Source organism: Bos taurus, chromosome 2 (assembly GCF_002263795.3).
Source record: "Bos taurus isolate L1 Dominette 01449 registration number 42190680 breed Hereford chromosome 2, ARS-UCD2.0, whole genome shotgun sequence".
Taxonomy (NCBI): Eukaryota; Metazoa; Chordata; class Mammalia; order Artiodactyla; family Bovidae; genus Bos; species Bos taurus.
Window position 1 is genome coordinate 105,891,070 of NC_037329.1, and position 17,519 is coordinate 105,908,588.

The 17,519-nt window shown below is 54.5% G+C and overlaps 1 protein-coding gene across 23 annotated transcripts in view; it reads right to left on the bottom strand.

Moving 5' to 3' along the window:
• Positions 1-11,007: 11,007 nt before the first annotated feature.
• The window catches only part of TNS1 (tensin 1), a 266,797-nt gene continuing 260,285 nt past the window's right edge, over positions 11,008-17,519 (bottom strand). For all 23 annotated transcript variants that reach the window (NM_001434864.1, NM_001434866.1, NM_001434863.1 and 20 more), the window contains one exon: positions 11,008-15,876. In NM_001434864.1, the coding sequence (NP_001421793.1) occupies positions 15,732-15,876 (145 nt within the window). In that variant the 3' untranslated portion in view covers positions 11,008-15,731. The remainder of the gene's footprint in view (positions 15,877-17,519) is intronic.

Sequence of the window (17,519 nt, forward strand, 5' to 3'; positions counted from 1 at the left end):
GATGCTTTTGAACTGTGGTGTTGGAGAAGACTCTTGAGAGTCCCTTGGACTGCAAGGAGATCCAACCAGTCCATTCTAAATATCAGTCTTGGGTGTTCTTTGGAAGGACTGACGCTAAAGCTGAAACTCCAGTACTTTGGCCACCTCATGCGAAAAGTTGACTCATTGGAAAAGACTCTGAGGCTGGGAGGGATTGGGGGCAAGAGGAGAAGGGGACGACAGAGGATGAGATGGCTGGATGGCATCACCGACTCGATGGACATGAGTTTGAGTGAACTCCGGAAGTTGGTGATGGACAGGGAGGCCTGGCGCGCTGCGATTCATGGGGTCACAAAGAGTCGGACACGACTGAGCGACCAAACTGAACTGAACTGAAGGCTTGTCCTCCTCAACCCCTGACTCTGTCTCCACATTTCACAGGCCAGTGAAAGAAGAGTTCTCTCATCTTCGTTTTGCACTTAGTTTATCAGAACTTTGATCCTGCCTGTGTAGAGGCACCCACCACCCCTCCTTTTTAAGGAAAAGAGGTTTATTCACTTACTTATTTTTTTTCCATCAGATTCAGCTTCTCTTTCATGAAGACCTGGGGCCCTTTGGTGAGATCAGAGGCCTAAGAGCGCTGGAGAGAAATGTTCGTGTTTATTCTCACTGTCTTCATGGGGGTCACTGACTGTGAAGAAGAGGGAAGTAAACTAACCAAGTCCCGGGGGATGTCAATGCCTGTTCCTGGTTCTCAGATCCAGACCCCTGAGGACTGGAAGCAGCTGTTTTCTGTCTTTGTGAGGGCTGGACTCTCCAGAAAAATGCTTGCACAGAAGGAGGAGGCATGAGGGTGAGCAGAAGAAAATTTCAAGAGTGTCAGATCCTTCTAAAGGGCCAAGGGAACAGAACATTGCATTGTTGGCCTGGGAGAGACACTCATCTGCTTGACAACTTGATGGAGACATAAACTTCAGGCTGACTGCAGGGGGATGGGCTGATTGGCCTTGCAGACCTAGGGAGTAAGAACACAGGGATGGGTCATGCAGGACTGTGTGAAGGCACCCAGAGATGTCATCTGTCCCAGGGGGCCGAGTTAAAGAAGAAGACATGGAGGATCTGAGAAGGAACTTCTCTTGGCCAGCCACTGGTCTAACCAAATCTCCTGGCTGCTTTTCCAATGCCCTTTCCACTGAGCCACACTCTGGGGCCACACTTCACCGGCTCCTCCCACCACTGGCCACCTCCATGGTCTCCAGTCCCGCCACTGGTAAGTTATGAGGCTGGGGACCACTCCAATCTGCGGGGTGGAGAAGGAGAGGGGGATGACTGATGCTGGAAACAGAGGCCACCAGCTATCCATCCCCACCACCTCCTGGAGCTTTCAATAAACAGCCTGCCTCTAAGTGGTCGATTATGCTCAGCTTCCAGCGTTCAACCCACCGTGTCCCTTAAGCCTTGGAAGTTGGCTCTGCTGGGAGCCCACTGTGACCTCTTCCAGAAGGTGCTCCGAGTGCCTGCAGTGCCCCCATTGCCCACTGGAGGGAGCGCTAGGCCCGCGACCGCACTAAGAAGTCATTGCCCAGTGTGGACTAGCGTAAGAATCCCAGCCCTGGCTGGACTTTCCAAACTCCTTCAGCCCTCCCTGCCCAAAGCCTAAGCCCCTCCTGCCCCTGCCCCAAGGTCCCTGGGAAGAGAGGTTCCCCTGGTCTCCACGCCCCAAGAGGGAGCATGGGCAGCAGTAACAGCCAAAGCCCTGTCTACCTCCTTGGGTCAAAGCCCTGTCTGTCTCCTTGGGTCGGGGCTGGGAGGGATCGCTGGGAAACAGAGGACGGGATGGGAAACGCAAGAAAGAGAGAATATGCAGATAGGAAGGGATAGGTGAAGGAGCTAGACAGGCAGGGCGAATCCAGATGAGGGCCCGCCACCCTCCTCTGGTGTCTGTGTCCCCTCCTTCCCTGCCTGTTCACCTGGTCCAGCCAGTCTCCTTAACAGAAATCCAGGACTTGGGGTTAGTAGAGGCTGGACCAGCGAGCTCCTGGAGCAGGAAGCCAAGAAGAGGAAGTGGGTGAGATGGCTGTAATGCCACCCGAGCCCACACAAAGGCTAACACTGCCGCTCACCTGGTTCTCACCTCTCTTATCTCCACGTGGGATAGAGTTCGCGGGCTTTAGTCACTGGAGGCATATCATTGAGTACAGGTTTCTCCTTCCCCCATTGACCCTGCTGATACCACTGCTTAGGTATCAGGAAGCCTCTCCTGAAAGGCTACCCCCAGGGGGCTTCAGATTTCCAGGACAAATCGCCTTCCTTCTCGTCTCTACCCGCCTCACCTCGACTTCTGATACAGGTGAAAGCCAGGCCAACAGAACCAGCTGGAAGCAGAGAGCAGCACTCAGGAAAAGAAGTTAGCAGTGGGTCAAAGTCAAGGTTTTTGCAAAGCCGTCCACACTTCCTGTTTTTCTCCTCTTCCTGGCCACCTGATGAGAAGAGCTGACTTATTAGAAAAGACCCTGATGCTGGGAAAGATTGAAGGTGGGAGGAGAAGGGGGCAACAGAGGATGAGATGGTTAGATGACATCACCGACTCAATGGACATGAGTTTGAGCAAGCTCCGGGAGATGGTGAAAGGCAGGGAAGCCTGGCCTGCTGCAGTCCATAGGGTCACAAAGAGTCAGACACGACTGAGTGACTGAACAACAGCAATCACTAATCAGGTCACCAGTTCTACGCCTGTTGTGAGCCTTTTTTGAGCCAGGTGCTACGCTAAGCCTCCTCCTCAGCCCGCGGCCCCACCACCCGACCGTCGCTCTTTTCCCAAGGGAAAAAAGCGACTTTCTCATCGTCAATCAATAACCTTCTCTGCGGCTCTTTCAACTTGATTCCAAGGGAGAACTGGACTGTTGACCAGCCATTTCCTCCTAGAAGCTCTCACTCCTTTCACCTACTGAGACAGCAGTCCATCCAGGCTCACCGCCTTCCTTCTGAGAACTCTTACCTTCTTCATGGCACCCTCTTCCTATAACCCTCTGCACCGAAAGGATGAGAAACTGTGAATTGTGTCCAATACCTGGGGCTTCGAGAGCGCCCAGGCATTGAGACAGGTCCATCTGGACTTCAAGTCCCCAGTCCAGGGGCTCAGCCTGAGACGTCCATCATCTGGTCTGGGGGGCCTGGGAGTCAGGCTGCTCTCTCTACAGTAGTTCCTGCACCACACGTGGAGCACAGGGACCTCTATGCTGTTGTCCCAGTCCTAATCCTTCATATCTTGTCCCTTCTGTAAGGACAATGTTGAGAAGTCCATGTAGCAAATCTCCCCCTTCCCCCAGGCCCTTTCTTTTTCCTTTCTCCAGTCCAGGCAAGAACTTGGATGGTCCCCAACCTGTGTCAGGCACTCACTGCAGCACAACCTGCTACATCCTGGGAGGAAGCAGTCAAGGTGTCCGAGTACAGACACGGCCGCTGGGGGCCAGCCCGGTAAGTCAGGCTCTTTTGTGACAGAGGGGGACCGTTGGGCTGCACAGCCAGCCCACCTGGAATCTGCTCTGATTTTGAATCTTTACCTCCTGCCCTTCAGGTCCATTGCCCAGTAAACATTCCCACCTGGAATTCTCAGAGCTGCTCTTCTCAACGTGACCAACTTCCAACACTCTGCTCGGGGTGTCATCAGGGTTCAAGCAGCTGTTCTCAACCCTCCTCCTTCCTTCACCCCTACGCCTGATCACTGGTTGAACTTTTCCACTTCTACCTGCTTAGCCTCCCCCGGGTGTGGTCCTAGAAAGAAGCATGGAGTCACCCCTCACCTCCTGCCGCTGAAACAACAGAGGAGCTCTGCTTCCCTCTGGCATCAGAATGTGAGTCAGAAGAGCTGCTCCCCAGACCCAATCTCCTCTTCTTCCTTTAGGAATAAGCCCCTGGTTGGGCTCATGCCTGCACAGCTTAAAAGTGACATTTCCCAGCAGCTAGTTGAATCCATGTGACAATACTGGCCAGGGGCAACTGAGCAGGAAACAATGTGTACGGTGGAAACAATGTATTATGTCGGTAAGAAGAAGGGCATGCCCTTTCCTTCCTCTTTTCCTGCTTTCCACTGCTGGAATGCGGTTGCAATGGCAGGAGCTGGAGCGACCATAATGGACCATGTACTGAGGATGGCAGAGCAACAAAACGGAAGGACCTGGGATCCCTGGACAGCTCCATGGCAGGAGCTATAATACAAGCCAGAGCCTTTGCTTGAGAGAGAAATGCATTTTTATCTCATGTAAGTGTTTGCTCATTTGAAATCTATTCTAGAAGTTGAACCGATATGTTAAATGATACAGAACTAAAGAGATCTTAAGTCCATTTATGTAGAATTTTCCAGCTATGAGATCTTGCGCAAACCTCTTAATCTTTCTAAGCTTTCATTTCCCTAGCTCTATACCTATTCCCCCGGGTCATTTTATCAACAAATAAATGAGATAACATCTAATACAATATCTCATAAAACACCTAACCTATAGTTGGGGTTCAACAGATGTTGAAACAGACAGCCCAGTCATCTTTGCAAAATGCCAACCTGATCCTAACACCCTGTTGGTTAAAAACCTTCAAAAAACTTCCACTGTTTTTATGACAAACACCAAACAGTTCACATGACCGAATAAGCCCCGCCTCACCCGTCCACCCTTTCTGATCCAACCTCCCCCTCACCCGGCTCCAAGGGTTACACTGACCTTGTCGTCACCTCACTCCTTCCACAAACACTGATAGAGGGCTTCCCGCGTACCAGACACCGTGCTGGGCCTTTAGATACAGCCCTGGGTCCTTGCTCTTAGGGACTTAATAGTCCAATGAGGGAGTGAGAAAATAGATATATAAATAATAAACCTGGCTAACATGGATGACCATTTGCTGGTGGCCAGCTGCTGTTTCAAGCTGTTTTTACAAGTATAGACTCCTAATTCTTACAACAACCCCCCACTATTACTATCCCACATTTACAAATGTGGGAACTGCAAGGTCAAGGAGCCGGCCAAAGGTTGCTTGACTAGTACAGCCAGAGCTAAAATTTGAACTCAGGCAGTCTGACACCACAGCCTGTGCACATAACTACTTGTCTACCTGGCCTCCAAAGAAGTGGCAAGTGACACTGTCAAAGGTATTCCCCAGGGGAGGTACAAGGGTTCAGACCCACACGCCCCCTCCCGCCCCTGGATGTGCTCTTGGCACGTGCTATTCCCTCGCCTGAAACACCTTACTCCCCTCACTGCCCAAGTCCACTCCTACTCACCCTTTGGACCTTAACATTCAGAAACTGTCGCTTCCTAAGGGACACCTTCTTGGCTCTCCCAGACCATCCACATCTATTTACAAACTCTGGCCGCATGGTGTACCTTCCCTCCAGGGCATTTATCACATTGTGATCCTACGTTTGCTGATGCTTTATAGGTGGTCCCTGCTCTCCCTTCCCCACTGCCCCTAGGCTGGGATGCTACAATATGAAAAAAACACCCCAGGATTGCTCAGCGCCTCACATATAGATGCTCAATGAATATTTGGTGAATTAAGGAATTGGAGTGACTGACTTACCCAAGGTGGCCCTGAGGTTTCCACGGCTGTAAGGCTTTCTTCATCGCTTCTGGTGGTCTCCTGCCCTCCTCAAGGCCTCCCCACCATGTGCCCCCACTCCTGAAATCTCCAAACACCCGAGTCCCCAAGGGAGGGCCCGTGATGCTGCCATCAGACTGTGCTCAGGCAGGATCTGGTGCTGGAGGAGGGTGGCGGAGGGGGGCTGGTGACTGTACGGACACCTCACACTTTCCCAGGACCTAACCCTGGAATGTGAGGTTTCCCAGGACCAAGCAGGAGTCAGGGGATGAAGCGGGGGTTGAGAGGAGGGACACAGAACCCGGACATCCTGTCTAGATGACCAAAGATGATCTCTAAAACCCCATAAAAGCTGGAGCCACGGAGGCGGCTGACCACCATCCCCTAAGAGCTGCGGTCTGGAGTCAGGAGACGGTGAGATCGATATCGTTCGGGAGGCTTTCAGCTACAAGTCCTCTCTGCTGCCAAGTCTCCCCAGAGGCCTGAGGAAATGTGTGGAGGAGGCAAGAGGCACAAGAAAAGGCAGGGAAATGCATATTCCTGAAGGGCCAACAGCCCAGTAGCAGACCAAGGGACATGCTCCACGCCACACACAGTCTCAGTCCTCACACCTCCGGGGAAGGTGCTAGCCCATTTTGCAGATGAGGAAACTGGGGCCCAGAGGAGGAAAAAAACCTTTTTGAGATCCCAGCAAAGCCAGAACCAAACCCAGCCGAGCCTGGCTCTGAGGCCAGCAGGCGCCGAGGCAGGAAACCTCGGCGGTTCTCAGTGGCTGCAGGGTCCTGCCACACCTGCACTACCGGCTCCGGCCGGAAGAGGGGGCGCTCCCAGGCTAAGCCCGCAGCCTGGCCGGGGATGGAGACTGGGAGGGGGCCCCTCGCCCTCGCAGGAACCCGGACCTCAGCCCTCCCAAAGCATCCTTTCCCTTAGCGACAGCCCTCTCTCCCATGACCTCCCTGCGGCCCTCACCTATGGCACTGGACGCCCAGCGAGGGCTGACCGTCTCCTCCAAGAGAGGCCACTGCACACTGGACAGCCAGCACCCCATCCTCCTCACGCCGTCTCTTCTCCAGCCAAGCTCTTCTCCCCCCGCTGCAGCTCGCTCAGGTGCCATGTGCGGTGCGCACCCGGCCCTCCGGTGTGTCTGACCCACCGAACCCACCCGGGGTGCTCTCTCCCCTCTCTGATTGTGCCGGCTCTGCTAATTAACGCAGCAAGGGGTGGGCTCACGGTGGGAGCGGCCCTGGCCCATCGCTGGCCTGGTACCCCTGGGCCTGAACGCTCACTAGAGAGTTGGAAAGAAGGAAGGAATAGAGATGCCTACTGTGGAGACTCAGCACAGCCCAAGGGGCCAAGTCTATTAAGTGTGTGTGTGTGTGTGTGTGTGTGTGTTCCTACACTTACTGTCGGTGTTTTTAGAAGCAGTGTATCCTTTCCACATTTTGAAATGTTTAGAAACTGTTGAGACTAATAGTCATTTTCACCAATTAATGAGGGAACTCTAGTTCTTGAAAAGGAGGCCGACTTTGATCTGGGCTTGCCCAATGGCTAAGTGGCAAAGAATCTGTCTATAGTGCAGGAGCCATGGGAGACACGGGTTGGATCCCTGGGTTGGGAAGATCCCCTGGAGGAGGGCGTGACAACCCACTCCAGTATTCTTGCCTGAAGAATCCCATTGACAGAGGAACCTGGCAGGGTACCAGCAAGGAGGAACTCCAGGGCTCCTGGAGTTCGATTCTCCAAGCCCTTCCCTCCCCATCACTGTCTGTCTATGGGCCCTAGAGGGCACATTCTCTCCAGAGACTGGCCCTTAGGAGGGTTGGGAACAGCCCAGCCTGGGTGCAGGGGAGGGATGCTTGGATGGCATTCTGCCCCAAGGAGAAGGGATGTGGGGAAGGGCTGACCGTGGGAAGCCCACGTCCATCCAGGGGGTCCTCTCCCCACTCTGCTCTCTCCCCGCCAACCCATCTCCAGTGCACACACACCTGCCGTGGAAGAGTCCACCGAAGGAGTGCTGCCTGTAGAATTCCTGGGGAGAGATCGAAGACCCCAGCGCCCCTGCTGGACCTCAGACCAATTGACTCACCCTCTGGGGGGGACCCAGGCTTTGCTCCTTTTCAGCCCAGTCTGACACTGAGTGCGAGACTCCTCACCTTCAGTCCCCAGCCCCACTCCCTGCCCCTCCTGCCCTCCCCTCAGCTGATATTCCTGGCCCTTCCCGGGTCATACTCTGCTAACTCCCTGCACCGTCTGCTGCAACAGGAGTTCCTGCTCACCGGGGCTGGGCCTCACCCCAAAGAGGGCCCCGTCTCTGCAGGGACTCCAGAATCCCATCAGCAGGGCAGGCCCAGGGTGAGGCCTAGGGTGATTCAGCCCTGTGGAGACCCAAACAGGAGCACTGCAGTCCTGACGTTTCAGGAGGTGCCGAGGCAAGGCCTGGGCTCTGTGTCTCAGGCCCTGGGGTCGTTCCCAGCTGATACCATCTGACCGATCACACAGTCCCAGCTGTGTGGTGCTCGGACTTCAGTGGCTGTGCAGGCTTCCTGGGGGTCTTCTTAACATGAAGATTCTGGTCCGCAGGTCTGAGGTGGGACTAAGAGCTCCCACCCTTCTAATAAGCTCCCAGCCGATGCTTAGGCTGACAGAGCGTGGGCTACACTTTTTACAAGAAATGAGATTTTTAGAATTCTGCTCCATGTTGCATGGCAGCCTGGATGGGAGGGGGGTTTGGGGGAGAGGGGATACATGTATTTGCATGGCTGAGCCCCTTGGCTGTTCACTTGAAACTATCACAACATTGTGAATCAGCTATCCCGATACAAAATAAAAAGTTCCCCCAAAAATTAAAAATTAAAAAAAAAAGCGAGAAAGTCCTTTAGGTTTTCCATGTACTAAGGTGGGTCATGAGCAGCCACCTCCCCACCCCTCGCTCAGCTGCAGCCCTTTGCCGTCCTCAGGGGCACCAGGAGCACAGCTGGCCCCACCCTGGCTCACCGTTTAGTTCCCTCCGAGCCAGGCTAGCTCAGCCAGGCGCACAAGCCTGGTTCTCGTCCCCTGTACCAGGCCCAGCCTCAGGCACCCACATGGCTCCACAGCTGGGTAGCATCAGGGGGTGCCCTCCATCACACACCAGGAGCCCTGGGCCACTCCCTGGGGAGCCACCGCAACTGCCCAGCCCTTGACCTCCTCCTGCCTGAGCAGTGCCATCAGTCTGCTCTCCTGCCTGCCCATTGCTCATCAGCCCATCTTTTCCGTCTTTTCCTTCTGATGAGAACCCTGAGCAGAGGAAGAGGTGTGAGCCAGGAAGTCAGCTCCCTGGGTTCTTAACCTGGCTCTGCCACTTGGCAATGTTATGGTTTCGTGCATTCTCTGAACCCCCATGAACCTGTTTCTTTCTCTGTAAAGTGAAGACAAGGACACAGCCCTTATCTCACTGGGTGTGTGCCCGTGAGAAATACACACAGTGCTTAGCACTTCGCAGGTGTGCTAAATGCTGGCCGTCCCCAGTAGTGACAAGCATCAGCTCTGCCCAGTTAGAAGCTACGTGACCTCTCGCAGCCTCAGTTTCCTTGTTTGGCGTGCAAGTGTGACAACTCCTGCCACGTGGGTCCTTTGGGAAGATGAGACAGAATGAAGCCTAGCGCAGGGTAGGGGTGCAGTGCATGCTAATCCCCTGTCACAGGTGGGGTATCTGTGTGCCCACACGTCCTCGACCCTGAGAGCGGCAGTTCTCGAAGTCTAGTCTGGGACCTCAGGGATTCCCTGAGACCCTTTCAGAGGTATTGTAAAGTCAAAACTATCAAAGGTAATTTCTACTTGTCTTTTTCACTCTCCTTTTCCCACGAGTGTATGGTGGAGTTTTCCAGGGGAGCGAACATGTAATATTACAACACAGGGAGTACAGGAGTAGATAGGAGAGTCCAGCTGGCTTCTGCTAAGCCAGGCATGAAAGAGGCTTTTCAGAAATGCTAAACAGTGTCTTCCTTCTCACTCACTCCTTTTAGTTTTAGAGAATATCATTTTTCATAAAAATGTTGTTTATGGGAACATGTGGTGAGTTTAATATTGCTGTGGAAGTGAATAAACATTTTTAAATGTTTTCAGTTTTAACTCATAATATGGCAACTATAGAAAGAGATAACCCATGTGAACAAAAGTTCTTTGAGGTCCTCAGTGATTTTTTAAAAATTGTTTGTTCATTTATTTATGGCCTCACTGGCTCTTCACTGCTGCACACGGGCTTTCTCTAGTTGCAAAGCGGGAGCTACTCTCTAGCTGCAGTGAGTGAGATTCTCATTGCAGTGACTTCTCCTGTGGCAGAACACAGGCTCTAAGGCACGTGGGCTCAGTAGGCATATGGGCTTAGTTACCCCACAGCATGTGGAATCTTCCTGGACCAGGAACCGAACCTGTGTCTCCTGCATTGGCAGGTGGATTCTTGACCAGTGAGCCACCAGGGAAGTCCTCCTCAGTAATACTTTTAAATGTAAAGGAGTCCTTAGACCACAGAGTTTGAAAAGGCTGCCATGTGCTGGCCACATGGGGGTCTCAGCACACACTCGCCCAAATCAGCTCATCCAAGCTCAAATCAACTCAACAGGGACCTACAGTTGATGTTCTGTATGAGTCTCTGAGATCTCCCAAGGAGCGCTGCACTGTGCTAGCATGCCACACTGCAAACCTTCTGAATTGCAGAGAATTGACCCAGGACCACAAGGCTGGGTGTCCAAGTGAGACACACACCTGCTATCTAATTGGCAGCCAGAGCTTTTCCTAGCAGCCTCTGTTCCTGCATCCTCTGATCAACCTCGCCCCTTCAGGGACCAGCCCCGCCCCGTTCCCAGCCCCAGTGGTTCAGAAGGCGCCACAGACAGTCACATGACCCAGACCCAGCGGAGAGGTTGGTTCAGAACCCAATGACCCAGAACTACGTGACCCAATCAGGGTCTATCAGAGCCAGTGAGCATTTGTCCCAAGTTGTCGTTGAAAACACCAGGAGAAAAGAGCTCTCTTTTCACTGGTAGGATGAAAGCCTGGGGCCTCGAGGGGCCATATTCTAGAGCATCTGATGGTACCACCCCTGAGATAGAGGTTGCCTGAGAATTAAGCCAAATTTGGAAACAAATTCCTGCTCCTACCATTTGAGCACCTGGATTCAGCTGTGCTTGGACTTCTTGGTCATGTGTGCCGGCTGACACCTTTTTTCCCTTAAATCAGTTTGAGTTGAGTTTCTCTTCTAGCTGAGAGTCTGAAAAACTCATTGTAATCAGACCCAAGACCTGGCTGGTGGGGAAGTTTTGGGAGAACTTGGGGTGAGTCGTCCCCCAGCAGCATCCCTGAAGCCCACCACAGGCCCGGAGCCTGAGTGGGACACTCTTTTGCCCACTGGAAGTGCAACAGAGCCCCTTTCCCAACAACAGAGCTAGTTAACAACACACAGATTTTTCTTTCACTTTATCATTTATAAAGCCATACAATGGATCGCAAAGAGAGCAGCTGTACAGGAGTGAAACAGCTTCAGTGTACAATACATTCATATCCAGGATAAGTAGCGTACATCAGGGTTTATACAAGGTGACAGAGGTTACAGGCACAAAGATACAAAATAGAAAGTATATTTCCATCTATATAAATACACAGCCAGGGGAATGGGAGGATGCTGGGTTTTTCCCGCAGAGGGTCTGGGAGGCAGGGGCAGGAGTGGGGGTAAGGAATTCCTTACATCTGTTTTGAATGGCATGTCAGAGAGGAGAGAGGTGGGGAACCAGCATGCCCGCACACACATGCTCTCTCTCACACAGACACGAACCACACGTGGGCACACAGGAGAGTCTCCGGCTGCTGAACACTGATTAGAAACAAAAGTGGGCTGTCCTTCTACAATCAACCTTGCCGCTGGGAAGCACCCAGGTGTGGGAAGTAGACAGAGGCCCTCCAACATTTCGGCCATCTGAGGACAGAGGAGCACCACTGTGTGGCTGATCCCCTTCGCCACTGACACTGAGATTCCCCCGGTCGGGGGACCCTGCAAGCCTCACCTCCGGATTCCTCTCGCCACTGGGTGGTAGTGAACTTGACATCCCATTGCCCACCACCTCCAACCCAACTCCTAAGTTCCCTAAAGAGACAAGCAAAATACGCGCACACACACACACCCACACTTGCACACGCGCGCACACACTTTCTGTGTTACCACTGGCCAGGGCACTCCAGTCTCAGGATGCCGGGGCCTGGACCCGGGTGAAGAGTGGCCCCAGGATGCTGCCCACCCCAGCCTCTCCCAGGACCCCAAGGGTGGGGAGATGTAGAGGCAGCAGGATGCCTTTAGAAAAGACATTGGCCCCCTTGATTCGCCCAGACTCTGAAGCCGGAAAAGACCAAAGCAGGGGGGAGTGCCCAGGAGGCAGAGCTGGTGGCACTGCAGGCAAGGGGAGCAGAGACAGCAGTCTAGGTACAGACTTGTCCACAGACCCCTGGGTGGTGTGGGGGGTCTGCCCAACCTCTGCTCAGCCCATCTGAGTGGGCAGAAGAATGCCCACCTCATCTCCCTCCTGGGACCCCCTTTCAGAGAATCACATCTGTTCCGCCAGCTCCCCCTTATAGTCACGCAACCACGGGGCCCCCACCCCTATCCTGTCCGTCTCCGACACACACAGGGATCCCTCTAAACCCTGCCAGGGGAGAAGGAATCCTGGCAGTCCACAAGCATCTGGAACTACTATGGGGTCAAAGGGCCTTTCCCAAATCTAGGACACAAAGTCTTTGTCCCTGGAACACCTGGCTGGAGGAGGGGCAGCCAGAACACCTCGATCGCAGGGCAGGGGCATCGCTCACCCCTGGGGCTCCATCCAGCAGCTTCCTTCCTCCCCACTTCCCCTCTGAGATCACCTCTCCCCTGTTCCCATGCCCAGTCCTCCCCTCAGGCTCCATCTGGGAAGAGCCGCCTGAACCTGGCTGGGCCTCTGTCCCTGCTGAATGGGAGGGCTGTCACTTCCCTGCCCCACCCCCTCCCCCACCAGATACCATACAGGGCAGCTACTGCGAGGCCCCAAATGCCTCAGAGGCCTGGCTGCACAGCAAGATGCAGGCTGGGCCTGGGGCTGCAGGCTGGGCCTGGGGCTGCAGCCCGAGCCTGCCTGGGGTCTCTGTCCCTGCCTCCCATGCTGACTAGGGCCTCCTGCCTACGCCTCCCAGCCCCTTTCCCATCCCCCGCTCCCCAGCCTACTTTCAAGACCAGAAGGGGCACTCTCCTGGCTGACAAACAGATTCAACAATAAACAACAGCAAGGAAGATTGAGGGGGAGGAGTGGGGAGAAAAAAGGATAAACATTTACACAATAATAACAATAATCATTAAAAGTGCTTTCTTTTAAAGGAAATCTTTGGCAAGAACATACTGCAATGCTATGGTGTGTGTGTGTGTGTGTGTGTGCGTGTGTGTGTGCGTGCGTGTTGTGTGCACGTGTGCAGGGTGCATGGGCCTAACCTGTGAGACACGGAGGGTTACGGTGTCTTCCCAAGCGCTGTCTGACCCACAGATGAGGCTGCAGTGGAGACTGGGGTAACCCTTCCCCATCGTTCTTCTGGACAGGCCACATGCTAGGAAACCGGCTCCTTCCAGAAGCCTGTGGGGCAGGGGGTGGATCGGCTTTCCAGCATCTCCTGGGGCCTTCCCAGAGTCGCACACGGTTCAGGCCTGAGTGGGGTGGGGTCTGGCTGGTCGTGCCTGGTGGTGGGCTGCTGGTGGGCGGTGGAAAAGCACGTGTGAGGGGTCTGACGCTCCGCCCGGCCATCCAGACCAGGAGGAAAGAGTCCCCGGGCAGTCCAGTGGGAGATTTACAAAGGAAGTAGGTGGGAATATCTTCTGTCTGGGAAGAGAGTTGGGGTTAGGTAGGGAATGAAAGGGGAAATCAGGGTGTCTGGCTTGAAGGCCTCAGGAGGAGGAGCCCCTGGGATGAAACTCGGTCACCAGGAACAAGGTTTCCATCTTTGGAAAGTGGGGGAGGGGGCTGCTCCCCACCATCTTCAGACACTCTCCTTTCCAACTCCCTGAAACAGAACGTCCACACAGATACAGCTTCTTGGAAAAGAAAAACTACAAGACGCACACGTCACCCACGCCCACCACGCACACCCGTGTCCCTGCAGGCTCACGCACCTGCCCTTGCAGGGCCCGCAAGGAGGCGGGCAGCGCCCCCGGCATCTCTGGGGTCTGACAGCCGGGCCTGGGCTTGCCAAAAATGAGAAGGGATGAAGGGGGTGAAACGCGTGCACCCCCTCTCCGCTGAGCCCCCATCAGAGTCTAGGGAAGGCCAAGGCCTGGTCAAGGAGATCCCCGATTGCTCCAAGGATGAAGGCCCTGACCTTTCAGGCTTTGCTTAGAGTACAGAGAGGGACGGGGATCAGATTATGCTGGGGAGGTAACAAAGCAGTATGGGAAAATAATAAATACTTCTTGTCAATTTGCCTATTCTTTTTTTTTTTAACCTTTTCTTATATTTTATTAGCTTACAGATTCTGTCAGTATGTCTCACATATATATTATATATATTTATATATCAGTACAGTGCCTCTCTCTAGGGAACCCAGAGGCTTAAGAAGCTACTCAAGGATGGAATCCTGGTGGATTTTTCCATCCGGCTTAGAGAGCTTGGGTGGTGGTCAGGGGGTCCCCAGTTGCCCAGCTGGACTCTCGGCCCTTTGACCTAAATGTGTGCCTTCTGCCCTCTGGTCCACGGCAGCTGGGCTTTGGGGGAGAAATAAGGGAGAAGGGTGGGGAGCAAGGCTTTGGTATCAGAGCAGGCCATGTGGTATGCAGCGAGCAGCCCCCAGAGCTCTGGCCAGCTCCCCTGGACAGCCCAGCAAAATCAGACCCCTAAACCCTTACAGAGGGGGCACAGGAACTACAGGGGTCTTCCCCGGATCTCGCCAAGCAGGGCTTCTAGAAGCAGGTCCCGGGATGAGCCCCAACATGGGGACCCCACAGGACAGGGCAGGGCAGGGCAGGGCAGGAAGGCTCGCTCTTCCAGCATCCTAATGGCATCCTGAACACGGGGCACATCTGAGAATGGCTGATCTGGGGCACGAAAGAGAAGAAGGCGCTGAGGACTGGGAGCGATGGGAGCCCCCTGCCTGCCCCGAGGCTGGGCCATACGCCTCGGGAAAGGCTCCCCGAGCTGGGCAGCCATCCTTCCTGAGGGGTCTTTTCTCCAAAGCCCTGGACACATCTGTCCTCATCTTCTCAAACCAACGCCCCAGCCTCCAGGTGCCGGCAGGTCAGGAGGAATGCTGCAGCGTGGCCAGCCCCACTCCGTGGGGGTCTCTGCTGAGGAGAAGGGGCTGGCGGCCCCGAAGGCTGTTAGAGCAGGTCCAGGGACCAGGAAAGTCCATGATCTACAATGCTGGGTGCCCCTGGGGAAGGGGACTTATGCCCCCTCCTTGCTGCCCTGTCACCCCATCCCCAGCTCTTTCTTTCTTTGGACGGTGTGCACATGTGTGTGCAAACACAGGGGAAAAGTATACCTTTTATAATTCTAGCTGAGAGGCAAAGAAACCAGTGAGTGAGGATGTGGGTGTGGCCATATATACACCCCATAAACACACCCACAAACTGTACATCGGAGGCAGAGCAAAGAGACCTTAGGTGCCTGGGGTCTGAGATACTTTCAGAAGCAACAGTTCGGCCGCTGGATGTCCCATGCGGGCTCTTTTTGGTTTGGTGATCTACCCCAGAGGTGGCCAGAGAAAGATTCTCCACGGGATTTCTCCTTGTAAAGCAGTTGGGTTAGGGAGGAAGAGCTTTTCCATTTTCATTCAAAATGTGGGTCTCCAAGGAGATCAGTCCTGTCTCCCCCAAGGAGCTCCATCAGAGGGTGGAGGGGGACTCTGGTGGACCTGGTGAGTTTTGGAGGCTCTGGGGGTTTCGCAGTATCCATCTCCCCAGGGGAATCTGAGTTATTCTCCTCCATCTCTTTCTTTCTTCCTCTCTCTCTCCCCCTCCCCACTCAATTCACTTCCCTCTCCCCACATGACACTTTCTTCTCTCCTTCTCCAAAATGGCCCAAAGTCCTCCTTCTAGATTCAAGGATGGTCAGGATTTATGGGTCCCCTCCCCACATGCCCCATCCCCACTGCCCTGGCCCTGGGCAAGGGGTGGCGGGGGCTCATCTCTTCTGGCCGGCACTCAGCATGACCTTGGAGACAAAGCTGACGATGGCGGAGGCCGGCTGGTTGGGGTCAAGCTCAGCAAAGAGGTGGCAGGCGTTGTCCGTGGCGCTGCCCTGTTTCCGGGCCACAAAACCGAAGAGCCTGCAGGGGCAGGAGACAGGTAACAGGTGTGAGTGGGGAGCGGGAGGAGCCCCAGGCCTTGGAGAGGCACCCCGGGGAGCAGGCTCCTCCCTGCTCCCTTCCCCGTCTTTCCCCACCTCCCCAAGCCCTGGGCACTGAGGGTGATGCACACAAGAAACCCTCTCTTCCCTTCACCAGCAAGGGAACCAGCACTGGAGATGGCATGTCACTTGTTCAGGGTCAGCAGAAATTCCCTGGCGGGGGGTAGGCGAGGAGAAGGAGGAGGCGCTGGAGGCAAACGAGCAACAAGACCAGACAGCAAGAGGTGGGGATGACGCCAAAAATAAAACGGAACATTCCTAAACCGGCTTCTCCTCGCCCGTCCCTGCCACACCCCTGGCCGACTGTTCTTACACACAACACATAAACAAAACACCATCTGCCTGTCAGAGGGCTCGTCCTCAGACACCACAGAGGGTCAGGGAGACCTAAGGACGAGAGGCCACTGTCCCCCACCACATACACACACACGTACACACACACACACATTTCTCCTGTGCTCTGGAGAATGGGAAGGAGGCGGGACCCCACACCTGTTCCCCAACCCCGATTCCCCACACTAGGACTGGAGTGACCGAGCATTCTCTCTTTGCAAAACAGAGTTAAAAATACGAGCGCAGAGAACAGAATGTGAGCTCAAGTCCCCTCCCAGTAGGCACGTTGCTAATTAGAGCTGGATGGGGAAATCAGGACAGCTGGGGATTCCAATGGAAACCCCTCGCCCAGGACTGGACACAGCAGCTAAAATTAGCCAGGCTGGGTCTGGTTTGCCATCCCGTGCACACATGCGTGTGTACACACACACACACATACACACACAGGGGGCTTCCCACAGCTTTGCTCTTCCCAAATGTGTTTCAGGGGATGAATCAACCCAATCAGCTCAGAGGCCTGGGGTGATCATCTGCACAGGAGGCGGGGAAGGTTAGGCCTGTGGACCACACCCAGAGTCCCTTCCCAGCCTTGCAGGGGTGAGGGGGTGGGGGCGCTCCTCGGCGCAGTAGAGGGAGACGAGGGCAGAGGGCTCCGAGCTGCCCGCGTGACAGCGAGCCAACCCCAGCTCGCTTCTGCCAAGATGAGAGCCCGTCAACCTCTTTGGCCTGAACACTGCCCACCTGCCCTCCCTGGTGTTTATTTCAGCTCCATAGGTCCCTGGGCCAACTCAACTGTAGCCCAAGCTCTTTCTCTGCTTGGAGGAGTGGATGCAGGCAAGAAACCTCAGCCCCAAAGGCAGAGAGGGGCATGACAAGCACCCAAGAGGAAGCACCTCCTTAAATTCGGGGCCCGAGGCATCTCTCTGGCCTCACCCTGGTCCAGCCCTGAGCTCTCCTGGGCCTCAGCAAGGGTGAGTCATAAGGAAGCTCCACACAAAACCTGCTTTTAAATAAAGAATTTCCAGACCTGGGACCAACCTGCTTCAGCCCCTGACCCATCTCCCACTCGCAGGGCCCAGCGGTGAGTAAGGATAAGACCCTTCAAACAGAGAGCTCTGGCCTCCTTACTGGCAGAAGGGACTCAGAGACCCTAATAACTCTGTGAGTCTCAGAGGCAGCTGAGACAGAAGGGAGGCAAGCTTCGAGAGGAACTGGACACCGGGGCCTCCT